Source organism: Heteronotia binoei, chromosome 20 (assembly GCF_032191835.1).
Source record: "Heteronotia binoei isolate CCM8104 ecotype False Entrance Well chromosome 20, APGP_CSIRO_Hbin_v1, whole genome shotgun sequence".
Classification (NCBI taxonomy): domain Eukaryota; kingdom Metazoa; phylum Chordata; class Lepidosauria; order Squamata; family Gekkonidae; genus Heteronotia; species Heteronotia binoei.
The window spans coordinates 13309855-13328919 of record NC_083242.1 but is presented as its reverse complement, the minus strand read 5'-3'; the positions used below and the strand labels follow the sequence as shown (position 1 = coordinate 13328919).

The 19065-nt window shown below is 51.5% G+C and overlaps 1 protein-coding gene across 1 annotated transcript in view; it reads left to right on the top strand.

Moving 5' to 3' along the window:
* Positions 1 to 15159: 15159 nt before the first annotated feature.
* SBK1 (SH3 domain binding kinase 1) overlaps positions 15160 to 19065 on the top strand; it is an 80719-nt gene continuing 76813 nt past the window's right edge. Inside the window, exon 1 of the mRNA XM_060260900.1 lies at positions 15160 to 15359. Coding sequence (XP_060116883.1) covers positions 15175 to 15359 — 185 coding nt within the window. The 5' untranslated portion in view covers positions 15160 to 15174. The remainder of the gene's footprint in view (positions 15360 to 19065) is intronic.

Here is a 19065-nt window from a genome sequence, read left to right as displayed (position 1 = left end):
TTCCAGTGGCTCCCTTAGCTCTTGAGCTCCTTTTTCCTGCTTTAGGTCTCTGGGGTGGAGGAGAAGAGCTTGCGAGCCTGCCAATTTCCCCCTCCTTCTCCATTTCACACATGGTGGAAGTAGTCGCCTACCTATGGGTCAGCGCTTAGAGGCTGACTGGGGTTCCAATGCTAAGCACTCTGACTTGAGAGGAAACCTGCATTAAGTTCCGTTTCGACCTCTGGGAGCCACACAGTATGTGTGAAAGAGCTGCATGTGGCTCCTGAGCCACAGTTTGGCCACTCGGGCTTATAAAGTGAATAAAACTTCGTTGATCTTAAAGGTGCCACTGGTCTCAAACTTTGTTATCCTATGTCAGAGTTTGTATTTAGCTCAGGAGAGCCAGAGTGCTGGCACGTTTAGTGTCTCAGACTGGGATCATAGAGACGTGGGTTGAATCCCTACACTGCCATGGAAGCTTGGTGGGTCACCTTGGGCTAGTCGCACACAATCTCAGCCTAACCTACCTCACAGGGTTATTGTGAGGACAGTATGGAGGAGAGGCCAATGACGTCAACCACTTTGGTGTTCCATTGGGGAGAAAGGGGGAGTACAAATGAAGTAAATCAATCAGTCTCTCTGAGAGGCACCTCTGAGACTTGTGGAGGTCCAGTGCCAGCAACTGGTTCTAAAGCGAAGTCTGAAAAATATTCTGAACTTCTGAGCATTTGTAGGATACATTTTCGTGACTCCTGAATTACAGCTGCACCAACTGTAGGTCCGTATGGGATATGGGAAGTAGAGGCTGTGTCAGACTGAAATGTGGGAAGAGAGCTGAAGCACAAACAAGATTGGGGCCAGGCGTCTTCCAAAGCAAAAAAATGAGGACAAAATATGGCTATACCAGGAATACTTTGCAGGAAGAACAGAAACCCTCTGGGGCATAGACAGGTGGTGCTTCTGATAAGGAGGATGCTGGGACAGCAAAACCTTGCCCCCTAACATCTTATAGATCCAGCTGTTGTGATGATGATGATGATGATGATGATGATATTGGATTTATATCCTGCCTTCCACTCAGAGAGGCTCACAATCTCCTTTACCTTCCTCCCCCACAACAGATACCCTGTGAGGTGGGTGGGGCTGAGAGGGCTCTCACAGCAGCTGCCCTTTCAAGGACAACTTCTGCAATAGCTATGGCTAACCCAAGGCCATCCCAGCAGCTGCAAGTGGAGGAGTGGGGAATCAAACCCAGATAAGAGTCCGCACACTTAACCACTACACCAAACTGGCTCTCTGCCGCCTTGCTATAACAGGGCCCAGTCCTGACACCACTTATATGAAAGGATTTTTATCAGGGACTAAGCTCAGGCATCAGGGGAGGAGGAGGAGGAGATTGGATTTATACGCTGCCCTTCACCTACCTGAAGGAATCTCTGAGCAGCTTACAATCTTCTTTCCTTTCCACTCCCCACAACAGGCTCCCTGTGAGGTTGGTGGGGCTGAGCAAGCTCTGACAGAAACTGCTCTTGAGAGGAACAGCTCTGCTGAGAACTTGTGGCTGACCCACGGTCACTCCAACAGTTGCATGTGGAGGGAGTGGGGAATCAAACCCAGTTCTCCCTGGTAAGAGTTGGCACGTTTAACCACTACATCAAATGGGGTCTCTCTATCATGGGCACCTCTCTGTTCCTTGGGATGACTCTGCAGGTTCCAGCGCAGAGGGACAGCTCTCTGGAGTGCTGGATTGGAATCAGGTTGAGCCCAGGTTTAAGTCCACCAGGTTTAAGCCAGTTTGGTGTGGTGGTTAAGACCGCAGGCTCTAATCTGGGAGGACCAGGGAAATTAAGGAGAAAGAAAGTATTCAGTGGAGGAGGATGGAGCAACCCTCAGAATGAGAGACATTCAAGATATTCTCCATGCGGGCGCAAGGGATTCTGCAAAGATGTCAATGCCTGTTTTTGTGAGGTGCAGACTTTCATGAGGCCCTGCCCTGTATGAACGTAAGAACAAAAGATGAACGTAAGAACATAAGAGAAGCCATGCTGGATCAGGCCAATGGCCCATCCAGTCCAACACTCTGTGTCACACAGTGGCAAAAAAACCCAGGTGCCTTCAGGAGGTCCATTAGTGGGCCAGGACACTAAAAGCCCTCCCACTGTTGCCCCTCCCAAGCACCAAGAATACAGAGCATCACTGCCCCAGGCAGAGAGTTCCAATACACTGTGGCTACTGATGGACCTCAGCTCCATATGTTTAACCAATCCCCTCTTGAAGCTGTCTATGCTTGTAGCTGCCACCACCTCCTGTGGAATTCCATGTGTTAATCACCCTTTGGGTGAAGAAGGACTTCCTTTCTTCTGTTCTAACCTGGGATGGCCCAGGCTAGCCTGATCGTCAGATCTCAAAAGCTAAGCAGGGTCAGTTCTGGTTAGCACTTGGATGGGAGACCCCTGGGGAGGTCCAGGGTTGCTCCTCAGAGGCAGGCTATAACAGCAAACCACCTCTGAATGTCAATTGCCTTGAAAACCCAATGTGGTTGCCCAAGATGGCTGTGAATTAGCAGTGCTTTCCACCACCAATGCCAGCTTTCATGATAGAAAATCGTTCAAGCGGGCAAGATGCAGAATGTAGTTCAATAGCGGCTCCTACTCTTTTTTGGGTTGCAAGAAACTGCACATCAAGGAACTGGTTCCATACTGATGTGCTCTCCTCCACCCCTCGGTTCTCCTCAGGCTCCACTCTGGAGCAGCGATGTCATGTTGGTGTCCCAGAAAATTGCATGGTCCAGCCAAATGTTCTGCGCAAGCCGCATTCGAGAGCCTCCCGGCCCCTATAAATTAGCAAAAGATTGATTTTTCCCATTAGCAGGGGCGGGGCTCGGCTGGGGAGATGCACTTCCAACAGAGGCTTGCTAAATAATGCAGGAGAAGGAATGACACAGAACCCACAACTGGGGTGAGTGTGTGTGTGTGTGTGTGGGGGGGAGCCAGGGACTTGTGTCATTCCTCCCCTTCCAGCCCGCTCCTCAGATGGAAGGTCGTAGTGACAGGTAGGAACGGCAAAGCCCATTGGTCTTATTTAACAGGAGGTGGCAGATTAATGTCAGAGATCTGCTGAAGAGTTCTGTGGCACTCTGAAGTTTGCATGTTCCTAACCCAAATTTAATGGCTCCATGCAAATACAGTGTGCTGGATTTGTGCTGTCAGGTTTGGGACATGCAGCTTTTCGAGTGCAACAGAACTCACAGCTTTTAGTGATTGTTATGTATGGGAGGGAGCTTCAACCCCAAGTGTCCAACTGGGAACCAGTTTGGTGTAGTGGTTAAGTGCGTGGACTCTTATCTGGGAGAACCAGGTTTGATTCCCCACTCCTCCACTTGCAGCTGCTGGAATGGCCTTGGATCAGTCATAACTTTGTCAGAGCTGTTCTGGAAAGAGCAGTTTCTGTCAGAGCTCTCTCAGCCTCACCTACCTCAAAGGGTGTCTTGTGGGGAGGGGAAGGAAAAGGAGATTGTAAGCTGCTCTGAGACTTCCTCAGGTAGTGAAAGTCAGGATATAAATCCAATCTCCTCCTCCTCTGCTTCTGCCACCGCTGCTGCCACTTTTTCTTGTTCTACTTGGAAAATCAGGTGTACTTTCTAGGTTGCTGGAGGAAGCAGGAATACTAGACCTAATTCACAAGATGCTTGGATTAGGATCGCCCTTTGAAAAATACCCTTAAGAGTAGTTTCAGAGAGGCCTGAATCAAATGGAGGTCACAGCACTGGGCTAGGGATGCCAGCCTTCGGGTAGGACCTGGGGATCCCCAGAATTACAGCTCATCTCCAGACATTAGGATGCTTTGGAGGGTGGACTCTATGGCTTTGTACCCCACTGAGGCCCCTGTCCTCCTCAGGCTCCATCCCCAAATCTCTAGGAGTTTCCCAACCTGGAGCTGGTAACACTAACTCCCCCATCCCCCACCAGTTGCCAGCGGGGAGCTGGCAACCCTATATTACCTTACCCTTCTGACCACTTTCCAGGTACAAATCATTCCATCCCTGAGCTAGTTGCATGATTCACTCTCCCACAAAGGGCAAAGGGCATCTCTAGAGGAGGGGTTACTGAGACCAGGAAAATGGCAAAGGGCCAGAGGGAAATCCTTCCTTCCCAGAGGACTGTTGTCCTGCTCTGATCCAAAGTGTGTCTCCTTGTAGCCGTTAAAAAACAAAAAGGGATTTCTTGAGTTGTTTCTAGTTTAATAAAGGTGGTAATATGTGTTTGGGCTGCGTGTGAACAAAATGCTCAGCTAGACATTTTTAAAATCCTTGCACGCAGAAAATCAGGGTGTCAGGGAGAACGTTAAGACCAAACTCTGTGCTAGTTTTCCCCCTGTTGGGAATTGTTCGGGATCATGCCAGCCCCATCCTGTGGCTGGAAGAGATACAACCCCAAAACAGACTGACCACCATAGTAGGAAGACCTCTCTCCCTTGACATCCTTTCTAACCCCTGCCTCTTCATCTTGCTACTCTTTTCCTGTTTGTGCTCTTTTTAGACATCCTTCCTAGATCCTAAGTCCTCCCTGCCTATTGACTCTATAGCTCTTTGCATCTTCATTCTGTTCTCCCCCCACCCCTTCCGGAAAAGTCTTTCCCTCTTCATCTTTCTTTTCTGTCTAAAAGGTTTAGAGAAAGGGAAGAAGGCAGAAAAGATCTCTTCCCAGCAGTGGGACTTTGAGCTCTCCCCCTACTAGTACTTTAAGCTCATCCTGTCCTGCCCCCCCCCCCCAGCCGGCTCTTAGGTTTTGCAGAAGCATGTTTTTCTTTTTTGTTCTTTGCACCTCTGGGCACAAACATGACGGCTTTCAAGGGGGTTGGAAAGGTCACCTAAGGACAGGATGGAACACAGGCATGCAGCAAATAAATGAACAGATATCCGAGGCTAGCTGAATTTATTCAAGGCCTTCGACTCTCAAATGGATGCTGATTCCATCTGCACACCCAGTCCAAATCTGTTGCAAGCCCAGCAAAATCCAAACCATTTCCTTCAAGAGGGAGAGATGGAGGCAGTAAGGGAACTCAGGGCTGAGAGATCTGAAGCATTGGTGTGCCTCATGTCTTCGCTCTGAAAGTTCTTTCCGGAGCCTGCTGCGAACTCTTGAGGTGGGAGGAGGAGAGCTTGGAGGAGATTGATCGTCAACAGCTGACACTGGTGCCTGGAAAGTGACTGATGGGCCAGCTGCTGTTTGTTCAGCTGAGGAACTGGCTGGCAACTCTTCCAGGTCTGTTAACCCTTCCAGCTCCTCCTTGTCAGGGCTCATGATGCTATCCCTCCCACAGGACCCCCCCACACACACACAGAGATGGACCAGGCCGGTCAGGGTAGGCCACGTGGAACTGCTGCACGAGGTCAGGGGCGTGTAGGTTGTCCACGGGTTCCCATGAATGGTCCTCGGGGCCATCGCCTTCCCAGTCCACGAGGTACTGGAGGTCCCCGCAGTGGATTCGGGAGTCCAGGAGCTGGTGGACCTCGTATTCCTCCTTGTCATCGACCAGGACAGGAGGCAGCAGTGCTGAAGGTGGTGGTCAGATGGGATCCGGTGGTGTAGCAGGAACAAGGAGGGACTGGTGGAAGACCGGGTGGATGTGGAGGGTGGCCGGCAGCTGTAGTCAGAAAGCAACGGGATTGATTTGGTCCATGATCAAGTAGGGCCCCACAAAACGAGGGTCCAGCTTGCGAGACCGGCCAGGCCAACGCAGGTAATGGGTGGAGAGCCAGACGTGGTCCCCGGGCTTCAGTGGGGGCCCCACCTGTCGCTTTTGGTCGGCAGCTGTCTTGTAGGCCTCTTTAGCCTGTTGGAGCTGCTCTCGGAGCAAGTCCTGGAGAGCCTGGAGTTCCTGCAGGTGCGCATCAGCAGCAGGGACTACTGCGGGGGGCAGAACTGCGGGGAAGAAGCGAGGGTGGTACCCATAGGTGGCTGCAAATGGGTTTTGTTGCATGGACGCACGTACGGCGTTGTTGTAGGCAAACTCAGCCACGGGTAGCAAGGCGGTCCAGTCATCCTGCTGGTAGCTGGTGTAACAGCGCAGGTATTGTTCCAGTGTGGCGTTGGTGCATTCGGTCTGCCCATCTGTTTGGGGATGGTACGCTGAGGACAAATGCACCTGGGTGCCTAAGCTGGAGTGCAGGGCTTGCCAGAATTGGGAGGTGAACTGGGGGCCTCGGTCTGAGATCAAGTGTGCCAGGAGCCCGTGCAGGCAAAAGACGTGCTGGAGGTAAAGCTGGGCTGTTTCAGGAGCTGTGGGCGGCTTGGGACATGGAACCAAGTGAGCCATCTTGGTGAAGAGGTCCACCAAAACCAGGATGCAAGTGTGCCCCTTGGACCTGGGGAGCTTAGTGATAAAGTCCAGGGAGACGGTGTCCCAGGGTCCTGCAGGCGTGGGTAGGGGATGCAAAAGGTTCCGGTGGTCAGTCAGAACCTGGACAGGGTGGCGGGCCTCTTCAAGGCAAACCTTGAAGGTGGTCTTGATGGCCAGGACTTCCCGCTCCCAGATGATGTAGTTGCACTCTGCGGGCGTCAGCTGCCACAAGTAGTATGCGCAGGGTTGTAGCGGCTGGGAGAAGTTCTCCTGCTGCGATAGCACTGCGCCGAGGGCCATGCTGGAGGCATCAGTCTCTACTGTGAACAGCAGCTGCGTGTCTGGGTAACGCAGGAGTGGCTTGGTGGTGAAGCAGGTTTTCAGGATGGTGAAGGCATGGTCTGCCTCTGGAGTCCAGTGAAATGGCTCTTTGGGCCGGAGGAGCTGGGTTAGAGGTGTGGTTACGTCAGCATAGGCAGGGATGAACTGGCGGTAATAATTGGAAAAGCCAAGGAACCACTGTACGTCCTTGCGGTTCCACAGCGTCTGCCAGGTCAGGACCGCCTTGACTTTGTTTGGGTCCATCCGAATTCCATGGGGTGAGATGATGTGGCCTAGGAAATCGACCACTGTTAAGTCGAAGGCACACTTTTCTAGCTTGGCGTAGAGACCATGCTCACGCAGGCGCAGGACCTGGCAGACGTGCCCTGTGGGCTGGGTGGGGCTTTGGGAATAAATTAAAATGTCATCTAAATAGATGATCACAAAGCGGTCGAGCAGATCGCAGAAGATGCCATTCATCAGCCTTTGGAAGACAGCGGGGGCATTGGTCAGGCCAAAGGGCATCACGAGATACTAGTACTGGCCATAGCGGGTCCCAAATGCCATCTTCCAGTCGTCTCCTGCGCGGTCTTCCAGTCGTCTCCTGCGCGGATCCGCACCAAGTTGTACATGCCCCGAAACTCCAGCTTGGTATAGACCTGAGCCCCTTTAAGGCGATCCAGTAGTTCTAGGATCAGTGGCAGTGGTCCTAGACGGTGATTTTGTTCAGGGCCTGGTAGTCATTGCAGGGCCAGAGCTCATCGCCTTTCTTCTTGACAAAGAGAACAGGGGTGGACAGCGGAGATGTGGATGGCCGGATGAAATCCTGTTCCAGGTTTTTGGCGAGGAAGTCCCGCAGGGCTGCTAGCTCTGGTTCGGACATAGGGTAGAGCCGCCCCATGGGCAGGGGTGCCCCTGGTACCCAATTGATGTCGCAGTCATAAGGCCGGTGCGGGGAGAGCTGGTCGGCCCCCTTTTCCTCAAAGACATCGGCAAAGTCTGTATAGGCCGGGGGAAGTAGAGGACCAGCCGCTGGGGCGGTGGCGGCCAGGGTGGCCGACTGGGCCTGGTGAGGACAAGGGTCTTGAAGCTCAGCTTTCCCTATGCCCAGTCCACAAGGGGGTTGTGCTTTACGAGCCAGGAGAATCCCAGAATGAGGGGAAAGCGGGGCATGCGAGCAACATCAAATTGTACTTGCTCGTGATGGTGTTGGATCTGGAGCGTGACTGGGTGGGTCTCCTGGGTCGCCGGACCGGAGTGGAGGAGGCGCCCATCAATGGCTTCGACCAGGGTCGGGGTGTCTTTGTCCTGCACCAAGATCTGGTGTTGCTTCACAAAGGCCACGCCAACGAAGCAGCGGGCGGCCCCGGAGTTGACCATGGCGTAGATAAACAGCCAGCGCCCGTCTGGCAGGCTGAGTGTGACCGGTACGAGAAACGGGCCCTGGCCAGTAATGGAGGGTTCAGAGGACCCAGCTAGGTGCCCCAAGTCGGGGTGTCCACTCAGACTTGGGGCTGGTCTTTTACTGGCGGCGGTGGCATGGTACTGGGCGGGGTGCACTTGGCGGGACAGCTGGAGGAGAAGTGCCCCCCCTCCACAGTACAGGCAGAGATTCTGTGAGCGGCACCGTGCTTTTTCCTCAGAGGTGAGCCACGGCCATAGGCTCGGGGTTGTGAGTCCTGGGGCTGGTGTGCATCAGGGTTGGCAGCGTCGCTGGGCAGCGAGGCAGCTGAGAGGGATGGACACTGCTGTGCGCTTGGTGGCGGCTTTCCCGGGGGCCATCGATGCAGAGACAGCGTGATTAGGCCTTGCAGCATGGCCGGTTGGTCTACTCATGCCAGCTCATCAAGGACTTCGTCAGCCAGCCCCTCCATAAACTGGTCCAGGAAGGCAGCCTCGTTCCAGGCCAGGTCTTGGGCCAGAAGCTTGAACTCAGTGGAGTACTGGGAAACCGAATCTCTCCCCTGCACTTCAGGGTCCGGATCTTCCGATTGGCGGTGGCTGCTTGCTGAGGGTTAGCAAAAGCTACCGCCATATGATCCAGGAAGCCCTGGTAGTCAGCAGGGGTGATGGGGCTAGAAGCAAGGGGGTAGCCCATTTAGCTGCCTGCCCCTTTAAGAGGCTGACAAGGAAGCATACCTTGGTCTTGTCGTTGGGGAAGTCTCTGGCACATAATTCAATATACAGTTTGCACTGTGCCCGGAATACAGGAAACTCCTCCACCTTCCCAGCGAACTTCTCTGGGGGAAGCACCGGGCATTTGGGTGGGGGTAGCGACAGCGGCTTGCAGCTGCTGCTGTTGCAGATGAGCCACCATTTGGGTGAGGTGCTGCACCTGCGTAAGCATGGCTTCTAGCGGCCCAGAGCCTCCGCTTGCCTCCTCATCCATCTTGTGGAGTGAGTGTGTAGGTGGAAGCAATCTGTCACGTTCTCGGGGTGCAGGCAGGCAGGAGTCAGAATCCAGGAAGTCAAGCAGGAGCCAGGTCACCAATGCAGAATCACAAACCGGAATCAGAAGTCAATGTCCAAAAGCCAAAGGTCAGGGTGCCAAGGAAATCAAGCAGGTCAGGATCAGGAAGGAGCGTGGATGCAAGCCAGGGTATAGACTTGTTGGTTCCACAAGGTTCAGCTGAGGAACTGGCTGGCAGCTCTTCCAGCTCCTGCTCGTCAGGGCTCATGACATGTGTTTTGACTGAACAGTCATCTCCGGTGGTCTCTGATACATAAATGCTTCAGGCTGCAAGTGGGAGATTCCATTGTTGATCATTCCTTTGCGTTAAAAAAAAATCCTGAAATTAGAAAGCTAGCTCTTCGGGGAGGGGAGATCAAACCTCCCCCCCACCCCAGCTTGTTGTGCCATTTTCCTGTTTGAAGCAAGCTTTCCCCCCTGGGGTCCATGCCAACTTTCACTCTTCCTCTTTGGGTTTCTGCTGCCTCACTCGCCACCCTGATGAATTACTCTTTCCTTCTCCCTGGAGGCTCTGGAAACGAAACTACAAATCCTGGAACAGGGGACTCCAATTTGACCAGACTTTATATGTTTCTCCAGGCTGTTGGCAACCTGATGAACCAGTGAATGCTTTTGCAGTGTAGAGGAAGAGTTAATCTAAGACTAACAGGGCTTGGATTCAGCAGGAGCTCACAGGAGCGCAGTTCCTGAACCTCCAGCCAGGGTCTGCATACAGTGGGGAGTTCTCCCCCCACTGCACACAGATCCTGGGGCATATGCTACTGAGTTCCTGCACCTTTTTTTCCCTATGAAACAACCCTTGCCCATAGCAGCTGCCATGGGGGGTGGGGCAAATTTCAAAAAAGCTAGGAGGTTCCAAGCAAAGCATTCTTCTTAGATGGTGGTTGCTGTTTCCAAAAAGAAGCTCCCAGCAGACTCATTGATGATGCCTTCTGTGTAGGGTTACCAATCCCCAGGTGGGGGCAGGGGATCCCCTGGTTTGGAAGCCCTCCCCCCCTTCAGGGTCCTCAGAAAGCGGGGGGGGGGAATGTCTGCTGGGCACTCTATTATTTCCTAAGGAGACCAATTTCCATAGGATATAATGGAGACTTGATACATGGGTATCTGGAACTTTAGGAGTGCTGTTTTTTTTAGGTATAGGCACCAAACTTTCAGCATAGCATCCAGTACCTCTCCTCAAAACACCCTCCAAGTTTCAAAAATATTGGACCAGGGAGTCCAGTTCTATAAGCCCCCAAAGAAGGTGTCCCTATCCATTATTTCCAATGGAGGGAAGGGATTTAAAAGGTGTGGGGTCCCTTGAAATGTGATGGACAGAACTCCCTTTGGAGTTCAATTATTCTTGTCACAACCTTGCTCCTGGCTCCACCCCAATGTCTCCTGGCTCCACCTCCAAAGTCTCCTGCAACCCTGTTTCTATTAGAAAAACCAGATATAGTTCTTTGTTATCAGGAAGCATACCGGGGACTACTCTCAAACTTCAGGTCAGACCTAGCAACCCAGGAGAGTATCTATTCTAACATCACCCCCCAGCCTAACTCTGCTTGAAGACCAAGAAGCGAGGGATTCGTTTCCACTTAACATACAGTCCAGATCTACATGCAGCGGGGCCTTTTCAGTGATGGCTCCACTACACAAGCTATGGCAACCCTGCTAGATTAGCCTCACTTCTTCTTTCCAATGCAGCCAGGAAACATTCTTGTTTAATCGCTGTTTTTAAGGTCCCAACTCCTCCTTCAAATAGCTGCTGAAATACCTCCCCCCTCCAATTAAAAAACCCAGAATTTAAAAAAATTTCAAACTATTGTGATTTTTTTTTTAAAAAAAAAAACAGTTTTAGCTATTGTAATGGTTTTATTTGTATGCTCTCTGAAACTGTCAAAAAGCAACCAATTAAAAAAACCCCAGTAAGTAATTAAATAAAAGAAATCCTCCTAGTATCTTAACTGTATTTGGTTCCTTGAAAAGTTAAAAAAAAAAAAACTTGTTTCCTGCTAGCATTGATCCCTGGCTGTCCAGATTCTATCCTAGTGGTTCCCCAAACCTGCCAGGTTTCACCTAAGACTCATGAAATTTTGCGCCACCCACCTTCTCCTTGTTCTGGCTCCACAATATGGCATACCTGAGTACCAAATAAACACAGTGAAATCAGCCTGCATGTTGAGGGCATCATGTATGGTTCTTCTTCCCTCCACAGTATCACCGCAACAGTCCTCCAAGCTATATTAGGCTGGGTAAACATCTGGAGCAGATGGAGCACTATGTCTGGGGCAGTGATGTTCTGTATTCTTGGTGCTTGGGGGGGCCACAGTGGGAGGGCTTCTGGAGTTCTGTCCCCGCTGGTGGGACCTCCTGATAGCACCTGGGTTTTGGTCACTGTGTGACACAGAATGTTGGACTGGATGGGCCACTGACCTGATCCAACATGGCTTCTCTTATATTCATATGAGAGTGACTGGTCTAAGGTTACTCAGCTTGCTTGATACAGGGTGAGACTTTGAACCCAAGTCTTCTAGCAACTTGCAGCCCTTACAGAATGCACCTAAGAGAATTCTTCCTCAGTTTTGCTACTCCTGTGTCTTTGCAACAGGATTAAAACCAGAGCTTGGGAGCACCCAGAGTGGACTTTGTGCGAGGAAGAAATCTGTATAAGCTTGCAAAATGTGTTAGGAACCTAGGAGACCCAATCTTGGATTCAAACTACATGGCCTGCATGTCAACCAGGGTGGCCTTAGTCAATAGGCAACAAGGGCAGTTGCTTCCAGGCCTGATGCTGGAAGACCCCCCAACAACCCATAGCCTATACTAAATCAGACTCTTGGTCCATCAAGGCCAGCTGGGTGATCTTGGGTCAGTCACAGTCCTCTCAGAGCTGTTCTCTCAAGAGCAGTTCTCTCAAAGCACTTTCAGCCCCAACTACCTCACAGGGTGTCTGTTGTTAGGAGAGGAAGGGAAGGCAATTGTAAACCACTCTGAGACTCCTTTGGATAGTGAAGGGTGGGGTATCAAAACCAGTTTCTTCTGCTTCTTCCTCCTCCTCTTCCTCCACAGATTTCATTAGTCTTTAAGGTGCTCCTGGACTCTCCTGCTGTTGGGAAAAGAATATATACTACACAGGACACATGAGGATATTGATTTGACCTAATTTCAGGTTTCATACTGCCAGGGGGTGGCCCCATAGATTCCCCAGCACTGAGGATCAGGGGGTTTGCAAGACTAGAGACATTCTGAGATGGTCTGCCATTGCCTACCTTTGCATGGCGACCCTGAAATTCCTTGATGGTTTCCCAGGGCCAACCCCACTTAACTTCTGAGATTGAATGGCTTGCCTGGTCACTTCAGCTCAGGGCTTCTCTTTGTTAGTTTTTTTTAATCATGTATTTGTTTACTCTGTATTGTTGGTGCTTGGAGGGCAACAGTGGGAGGGCTTCTGGCCCTGCTGGTGGATCTCCTGATGCACTTGGGTTTTGGCCAATGTGTGACACAGAATGTTGGACTGGATGGGCCATTGGCTTGATCCAGCATGGCTTCTCTTATGTCTGGGGCAGTGTTGCTCTGTATTCTTGGTACTTGGGGGGTACGACAGTGGGTGGGCTCCTGGAGTTAATAATAATAATAATAATAATAATAAATTTTTATTTATAAACTGGCTCTGCTGGTGGACCTCCTGATGGCACTTGGGTTTTTGCCATTGCGTGACACAGGGTGTTGGACTGGATGGGCCACTGGCCTGATCCAGCATGACTTCTCTTACATTCTTATGTTTGGGACAGTGATGTTCTTGTATTCTTGGTTCTTGGGGGGACAACAGTGGGAGGGCTTCTGGAGTTCTGACCCTGCTGGTGGACCTCCTGATGGCACCTGGGTTTTGGCCATTGTGTGACACAGAGTGTTGGATTGGATGGGCCACTGGCCTGATTCAACAGGGTTTCTCTTAAGTTCTTATGTCTGGGACAGTGATGTTCTATATTCTTGGTTCTTGGTGGGCAACAATGGGAGGGCTTCTGGAGTTCTGACCCTGCTGGTGGACCTCCTGATGGCTCCTGGGTTTTGGCCATTGTGTGACACAGAGTGTTGGATTGGATGGGCCACTGGCCTGATTCAACAGGGCTTCTCTTAAGTTCTTATGTCTGGGACAGTGATGTTCTATATTCTTGGTTCTTGGTGGGCAACAATGGGAGGGCTTCTGGAGTTCTGACCCTGCTGGTGGACCTCCTGATGGCTCCTGGGTTTTGGCCATTGTGTGACACAGAGCGTTGGACTGGATGAGCCACTGGCCTAATCCAACGTAGCTTCTCTTATGTTCTTACCTCATTTAGGCTTCACTTCTCTCTCCAAAGGGGACCCAAAGTGGCTTCCACCATTCTCCTCTCTTCCATGTTATCCTCACAACAACTCTGCAGAGTTGGTCCAGCTTAGAGCATGAGCGGCCTGAGGTCACCCAGTGAACTTCCAACAGTGGAGTGTGGATTTGAACCTGGGTCTCCCAGATTTTAGCCTGACATTCTCACCACTGCACCCTGCTGTCTTGTGGCTTGCCAGCTGACCAGACAAACAACAGCCTGGCTTGCTCTTGGTCAGTATCCATGGCTGGATATTCAGGAATCAGGAAGCGAAACGGGTGACTTGCGAAGTGTTACAGCTCAAAATGCCAGTCGGCTGGGGAAGTGGCAACCATCTCTTGGGCTTAGGAGCCCTGTGTGCCTCCACCTTGAAAAGCAACCCGATGCCTGAAAACACAGCAGGTAAACCTGTGTTTAATCTCCAGTCCAGGTAGAGCTTCACCTTTTAATTTCTGTATTCCCAACTGCTAAAGACCTGGGAGCACAAGAAAGAAAGAGACACAGGGCAACCCTTGGCCTCTCTGACAGCAAGGGAGTGTGTGCATGCATGCTCATGAGCCACGGGTCTCCTGTTCCTCTTGAAAATCTGTGGACGAACCGGGCTTTGTGCTGGGAGTGGAAGAGTTAACCCTCCAGCTTCTCCGCGTGAATCTTGAGCTATTAATACCCACACTGGTTTATCTGTCAGAGAGAACCGGCTGCTCCGTCAAAGAGACAAGCCCTGCAGATCTGGGTCTCTCGAGCAGGTCCAGAAGTTTGCCTTTGTGGGGAGAAGGAGGTTGTGCGTTCCTGCTACCCTGCGGGAGGCCGTGGCTATCACCTGAGCTGACGAGAAGGACCCCCGTGCATTCTCCCTCTTTCTCACGTGCATGCTTTTGCTACCATCCCGCATCTTCTGTCCCCCAGACTGGGAACACCACTACTGACTTGGTCTGCACGGAAGGTCAGTGCCTCCACTCCGGAAGGTGAACAAGAAAACTCCCCCCGAGGCTCCCGGTACTGGAGTGTCTGACTGGGAATCCAAGAATCCACCTCCTGGCTGGACTGCAACCTACCCTGCCTCCCCCGAAAGACATGCAGCATCTTTGAAGTGCATGGAACAAAGCCAGACACCCTGAGCTTCGGCATATGGTGAACCCTTCAATGTATGCGGTCACCCTGGTGAAGAGCAGTGGAAGAGATGCCCATCTCGGAGGTGATTCCTCCCTCGTCCAAGTTCCTGTCTTAAAGTTCAACAACTTCTCTGCTTTCCTGGCTTGGTCTAAGGTGAGGCCCCACAGTTAAAAGACCCTTCCAGATTTAACCACAAGGGGCCCTGCGACTTGCTCTTCACCACCAGAGACCTATTTTTATGTGGGGTGGCAGGAAGACTCTGGTTTCATCAAGAACTGTAGACTCAGGGACTCTCGGGTGCTGATAGGCGAGGCTTTGAGCCCCTCCTGTTGGAAAGGGAAAGAGAATTGGGACTGATGGGAAATGCCAAGCCCTAGGAGAGCCGTACCTGAGTTCCCCTCTCAACACAAACAATAAGGGAGCCCAGTCCGGCACAGCCAACAATGCAGCAACTTCTCCTTGCCTGGGCTGCAAAACGTTAATATTTTCCGTGCCAGAGGTTAGCGGGTCAATTCCCGGCGGGGTAGCTTGTCTGCGAGGGAACCCGCCAAGCTTTGCACGCTGGAAGGAACAGCGGGTAATCGGAGAGGCCTGGGTGGGAGATGGATGCTGGACCCGGCAGCTGGGCTGGGACAGCTGAACGGGGCTCCAGACTTGTCAGAGGAGGATGCTGACACCAGCTGGGAACGGTCAAGAGAGGGTCAGCCCCTTCCCTGCTCCGTCGGAGAGATGGAGGCCTTCTGCTTCTCCTGCTTCCACAAAGATGAGCTGCAGCCGCTGCAACCGAACAGGTGGGTCGAAAGGCATCCTAAACTGTGCGGCATCCTGGCCTACAAAACCTCCCCCCCCCCGGTCATTCTTTTGGGCACAACCACAGGAAGCATTGAAAGGGTGTTATGTGTCCCATTCAGTGTTCCCTCTAAGCAAGTTAGCGTGAGCCAGCTCCCAGGTTTTTAGCCTCCGGCTCACACATTTTGTCTTAGCTCAGGAAGGAGGACCTCAGAGCACACTCATTGATGCAGCAGCTCACAACTTTAATGTCAGTAGCCAGGGGTCGTTTTGTAGAAAAATAGGTGGTGGAGCTCATTCAGGGATTGTTATGCAGCTGCACCTACTATTCAATGGACAAGGTGGGGAGGAGGAGGGGGAACTCTCAGAAAGGTTCAGGAGCTGTGCTCCTGTGAGCTCCCGCTGGATCCGAGGCCTGCCAGTAGCTCACAAAGTAGAAGTTTTGCTCACATAACTCTGCAGCTTAAAGGGAACATTGGTCCCATTACTGGGGTTACCTTGCGTTTGTGAGCAGCGCTGGGGATTCCACCCCGATCTGTCAACCCCTAACCCTTCTCCAAGGTGCGTGGAAACTCCCTGTGAGGGCACTCTGCTCGTGCTCACGTGTGCTCTTATCAAATCAAAGCCCTGAGCTTGCAAACAGATTGTGGAGTAATCTTGCCTTAAATTACACTCTTCCTGTGAGTCTGCAGGTCTTGTTTGACTTCGACATAGCTGCCTTCAGGAGAGAGTCCTCTTCTGAGGTTGCAAAGCTGCAGGAGGTGAAGCAATTGCTGTGTCCCATTTGTCCACCTTCTGGTCACTCCAGCCCCATATTCAGTGGGGCAGATGTAGAGTCTTGCTTAATACCCATACTAGCTTCAGGATCGGGGTGGGGTGGAGGGCTTGGCAAAGCCCTGTATCACAGACAAGCGAGTAGGATTGTCCAAATGGAGAATTTGGGAGGAACGATGGCTCAGAGGTAGAGCATCTGCTTGGTAAGCAGAAGGTCCCAGGTTCAATCCCTGGCATCTCCAACTAAAAAAGGTCCAGGCAAGTAGGCCTGAAAAACCTCAGCTTGAGACCCTGGAGAGCTGCTACCAGTCAGAGTAGACAATACTGACTTTGATGGACCCAGGGTCTGATTAAGTAGAAGGCAGCTTCATATGTTCATAGGTTCAATTATTTCATGGCGTTGCCGACCTGTTTGGATCCTCTTTGAAAGGGAGATGAGAGGGCGCTCCCTTGTGCTCTTTGGGCCCCCTGCAAATGCCTGACCTCCTTCTCTTCTGGAGCCTGCTTGCTGCATCCTGCAAAAATGTATCTCCCGAAGTCTAGCTGAGTCGGAAAATCCCAGCAGGAGTTGTGTATGTGTTTTGCCAAAGGCAGCATACGATTTTTTTTTTTTTTTTGAGCCCAGATTAGGCACAAGCCAAGAATCAGCCTGTCAGGGTCCGTTTCTGTACTTAGGTGCTGCTGTTTTGACAGTTCTTTCCCTCCTCTTGGGGCACAAGCAGAACAGGTGCATGCAAGAAGAACAAGCTACTGGAACGGAACGCTTTGCTTCAGAAGGCAGGCGGTAGAAGCCAGGTCTGAATATCCATGTAAAGAATCCCTGAAGACAGGAAACTGTCATGGCAGGAGAAAGAATCTACCTTCTCTCTTTTCTTGCAGTGCTGGCTTTCCGCTTGCGGGGAGCTTTTAAGCCTAGGAGAGCACTGCGAAGTGCAATGCTTTGCCTGCTGTTTGAAGAGCAGCACTCCACTGTCAGCCCAGACAACCCCCAATTCTGATTCACTGGGGCACTCCTAACCTTTAGAAGGCAACCTTAGTAAAAACAACACACAGCCCAGCTCTGGGTGAGTCTAGGGTTTCCTCTCTGGGCCCTGCTCTTGTGCTTGTAACAGGAGGGCAACAGATAGAAATTTACCAAGGAATGCTCATCCTGGTGTAAGATAAACCATATGTGTTGTGGGTGGGTAGGAAGAAAACCTCACCTGTTACATTTCTGTCAGGCAGCTGTGAAAAGCAAGAGTCAAACCATTTCTTGGGGGGGGGGGGGGGAGAGGGAGATACCAACTGCACAGGTGCTGAAGGAAGAAAAGAGACCTGCATATGCTAATCCTCTTTTCCTTCTAATCTAAAAACGGGTTGTGCAAATGAGCCAGAAATGTGCATTTTGGATAAACGTCGGTTTTAAAACATCCAGAGGCAGCTTTTGAAAGTGCCTGGATGGGGAGAAGCACTGGGGGGGGGGGGGAGAGGTGTTCCTTCTCTGAAGCCAGGCAGAAAGCACTGATCTAGTGCTTACAAGTCTTCCATGAAAGGGTGCTGGGGGGGTTGCCAGCCTCCAGTTGGGGCCTGGAGATCTGGAGTTACAGCTGATCTCCAGATGACAGGAGAAAAAAAGAGTGGATTCTATGGCATTGCACCCTGCCCAAGTCCCTCCCCTTCCTGGATCTCTGCCCTCCCCAGGCTCCACCCACAAAATCTCCAGGTCGTTCCTGACCCAAAGCTGGCAACCTGCTAGGATGTGGTCTGATCCACCAGGGCATTTCCCATCTGCCAAAGCAAAATGGCCTACCGAATAAAGTACTCAGTCGCATCCTCTTAGCCAAAGCTACCTCACAGAGTTGTGAAGAGAGGATGGAGAACAGGAGAATGGTGTGCAATGTTTTGGGTCCCCGCTGAGTATAAAAGGCAGGGGACCAATGGCAGTAAAATAAATTGACAGTGACAAGGTCTGAAGCACTGATCAATGCAGTTTTCGTCTCGCCCTTCTTGCAAGGGGCTCAGAGTGTTGTACTGGCCCTTTCCTCCTTTATCTCCCTGACAACCTTGTGAGGTAGGGTAGGCTGGGAACCGGAGCAGGGGTTTGACCCTGTGTCCCAGAGATCCTAATATCCTGAGCATGCAGTCTTACCAGAGGGAGAGGATGAGTTTTGAACACTGAGGATTTTCTCTTTCCTTTTAAGAAGACTAAAATCACTTTGTACTTGGTCTATATGCTGAAAAATGGCCCCATTTAGATCGAGAGGCTGTGCGGCCCCTATAAGCTGACCCAGGGTAAGGAGGAGGAGGAGAGTTAGATTTATATTCCATCCTCCACTACCCAAAGGAGTCTCAAGAGTGACTTACAATCACTTTCCCTTCCTCTCCCCACAGCCCTGTGAGGTTGGTGGGGCTGAGAGAGCTCTGAGAAAACTGGGACTGACCCAACGTCACTCCAGCATCTGCATGTGGAGGAGTGGGGGGGAATCAAACCCAGTTCTCCAGATTAAGGTCCGCCACTCTTAACTGCTACACCAAGAAGCGATATTTGTCCCAGAATCCCGCAATCTGAGCATCCCTCTCTCCCCGGAGTCCTTTGGCCAACTGCTGCCGGTTCTTCCTGCGGTAGCCATGCAAGCAGAGTGGCATAGCCCCTTCCTGCCAAAGCTGCAGAGAAAAGCGTTCCAAGTGGGAGGCAGGTTACATGACTGGTCTTCTCCCTCCCTCCCTTTACCTGTGATATGGTTTAATCCTAGCGAATTGTGAGGTTTGCCAAGAACACTCACGTAGACTTCCTTTAGATGAGTATAAGTGAAGTTTTATTTCTGATACATTACAGGTACCTCCCTCTCTCTACTGCAGAGCCATTGCTAGGAAGAAAGGCAATTGATACAAGTACCCCTAACTTCCCCCTCCCAACCCTGGCTCACTCTTACAGCAAAAACATTGGAAGAGCAG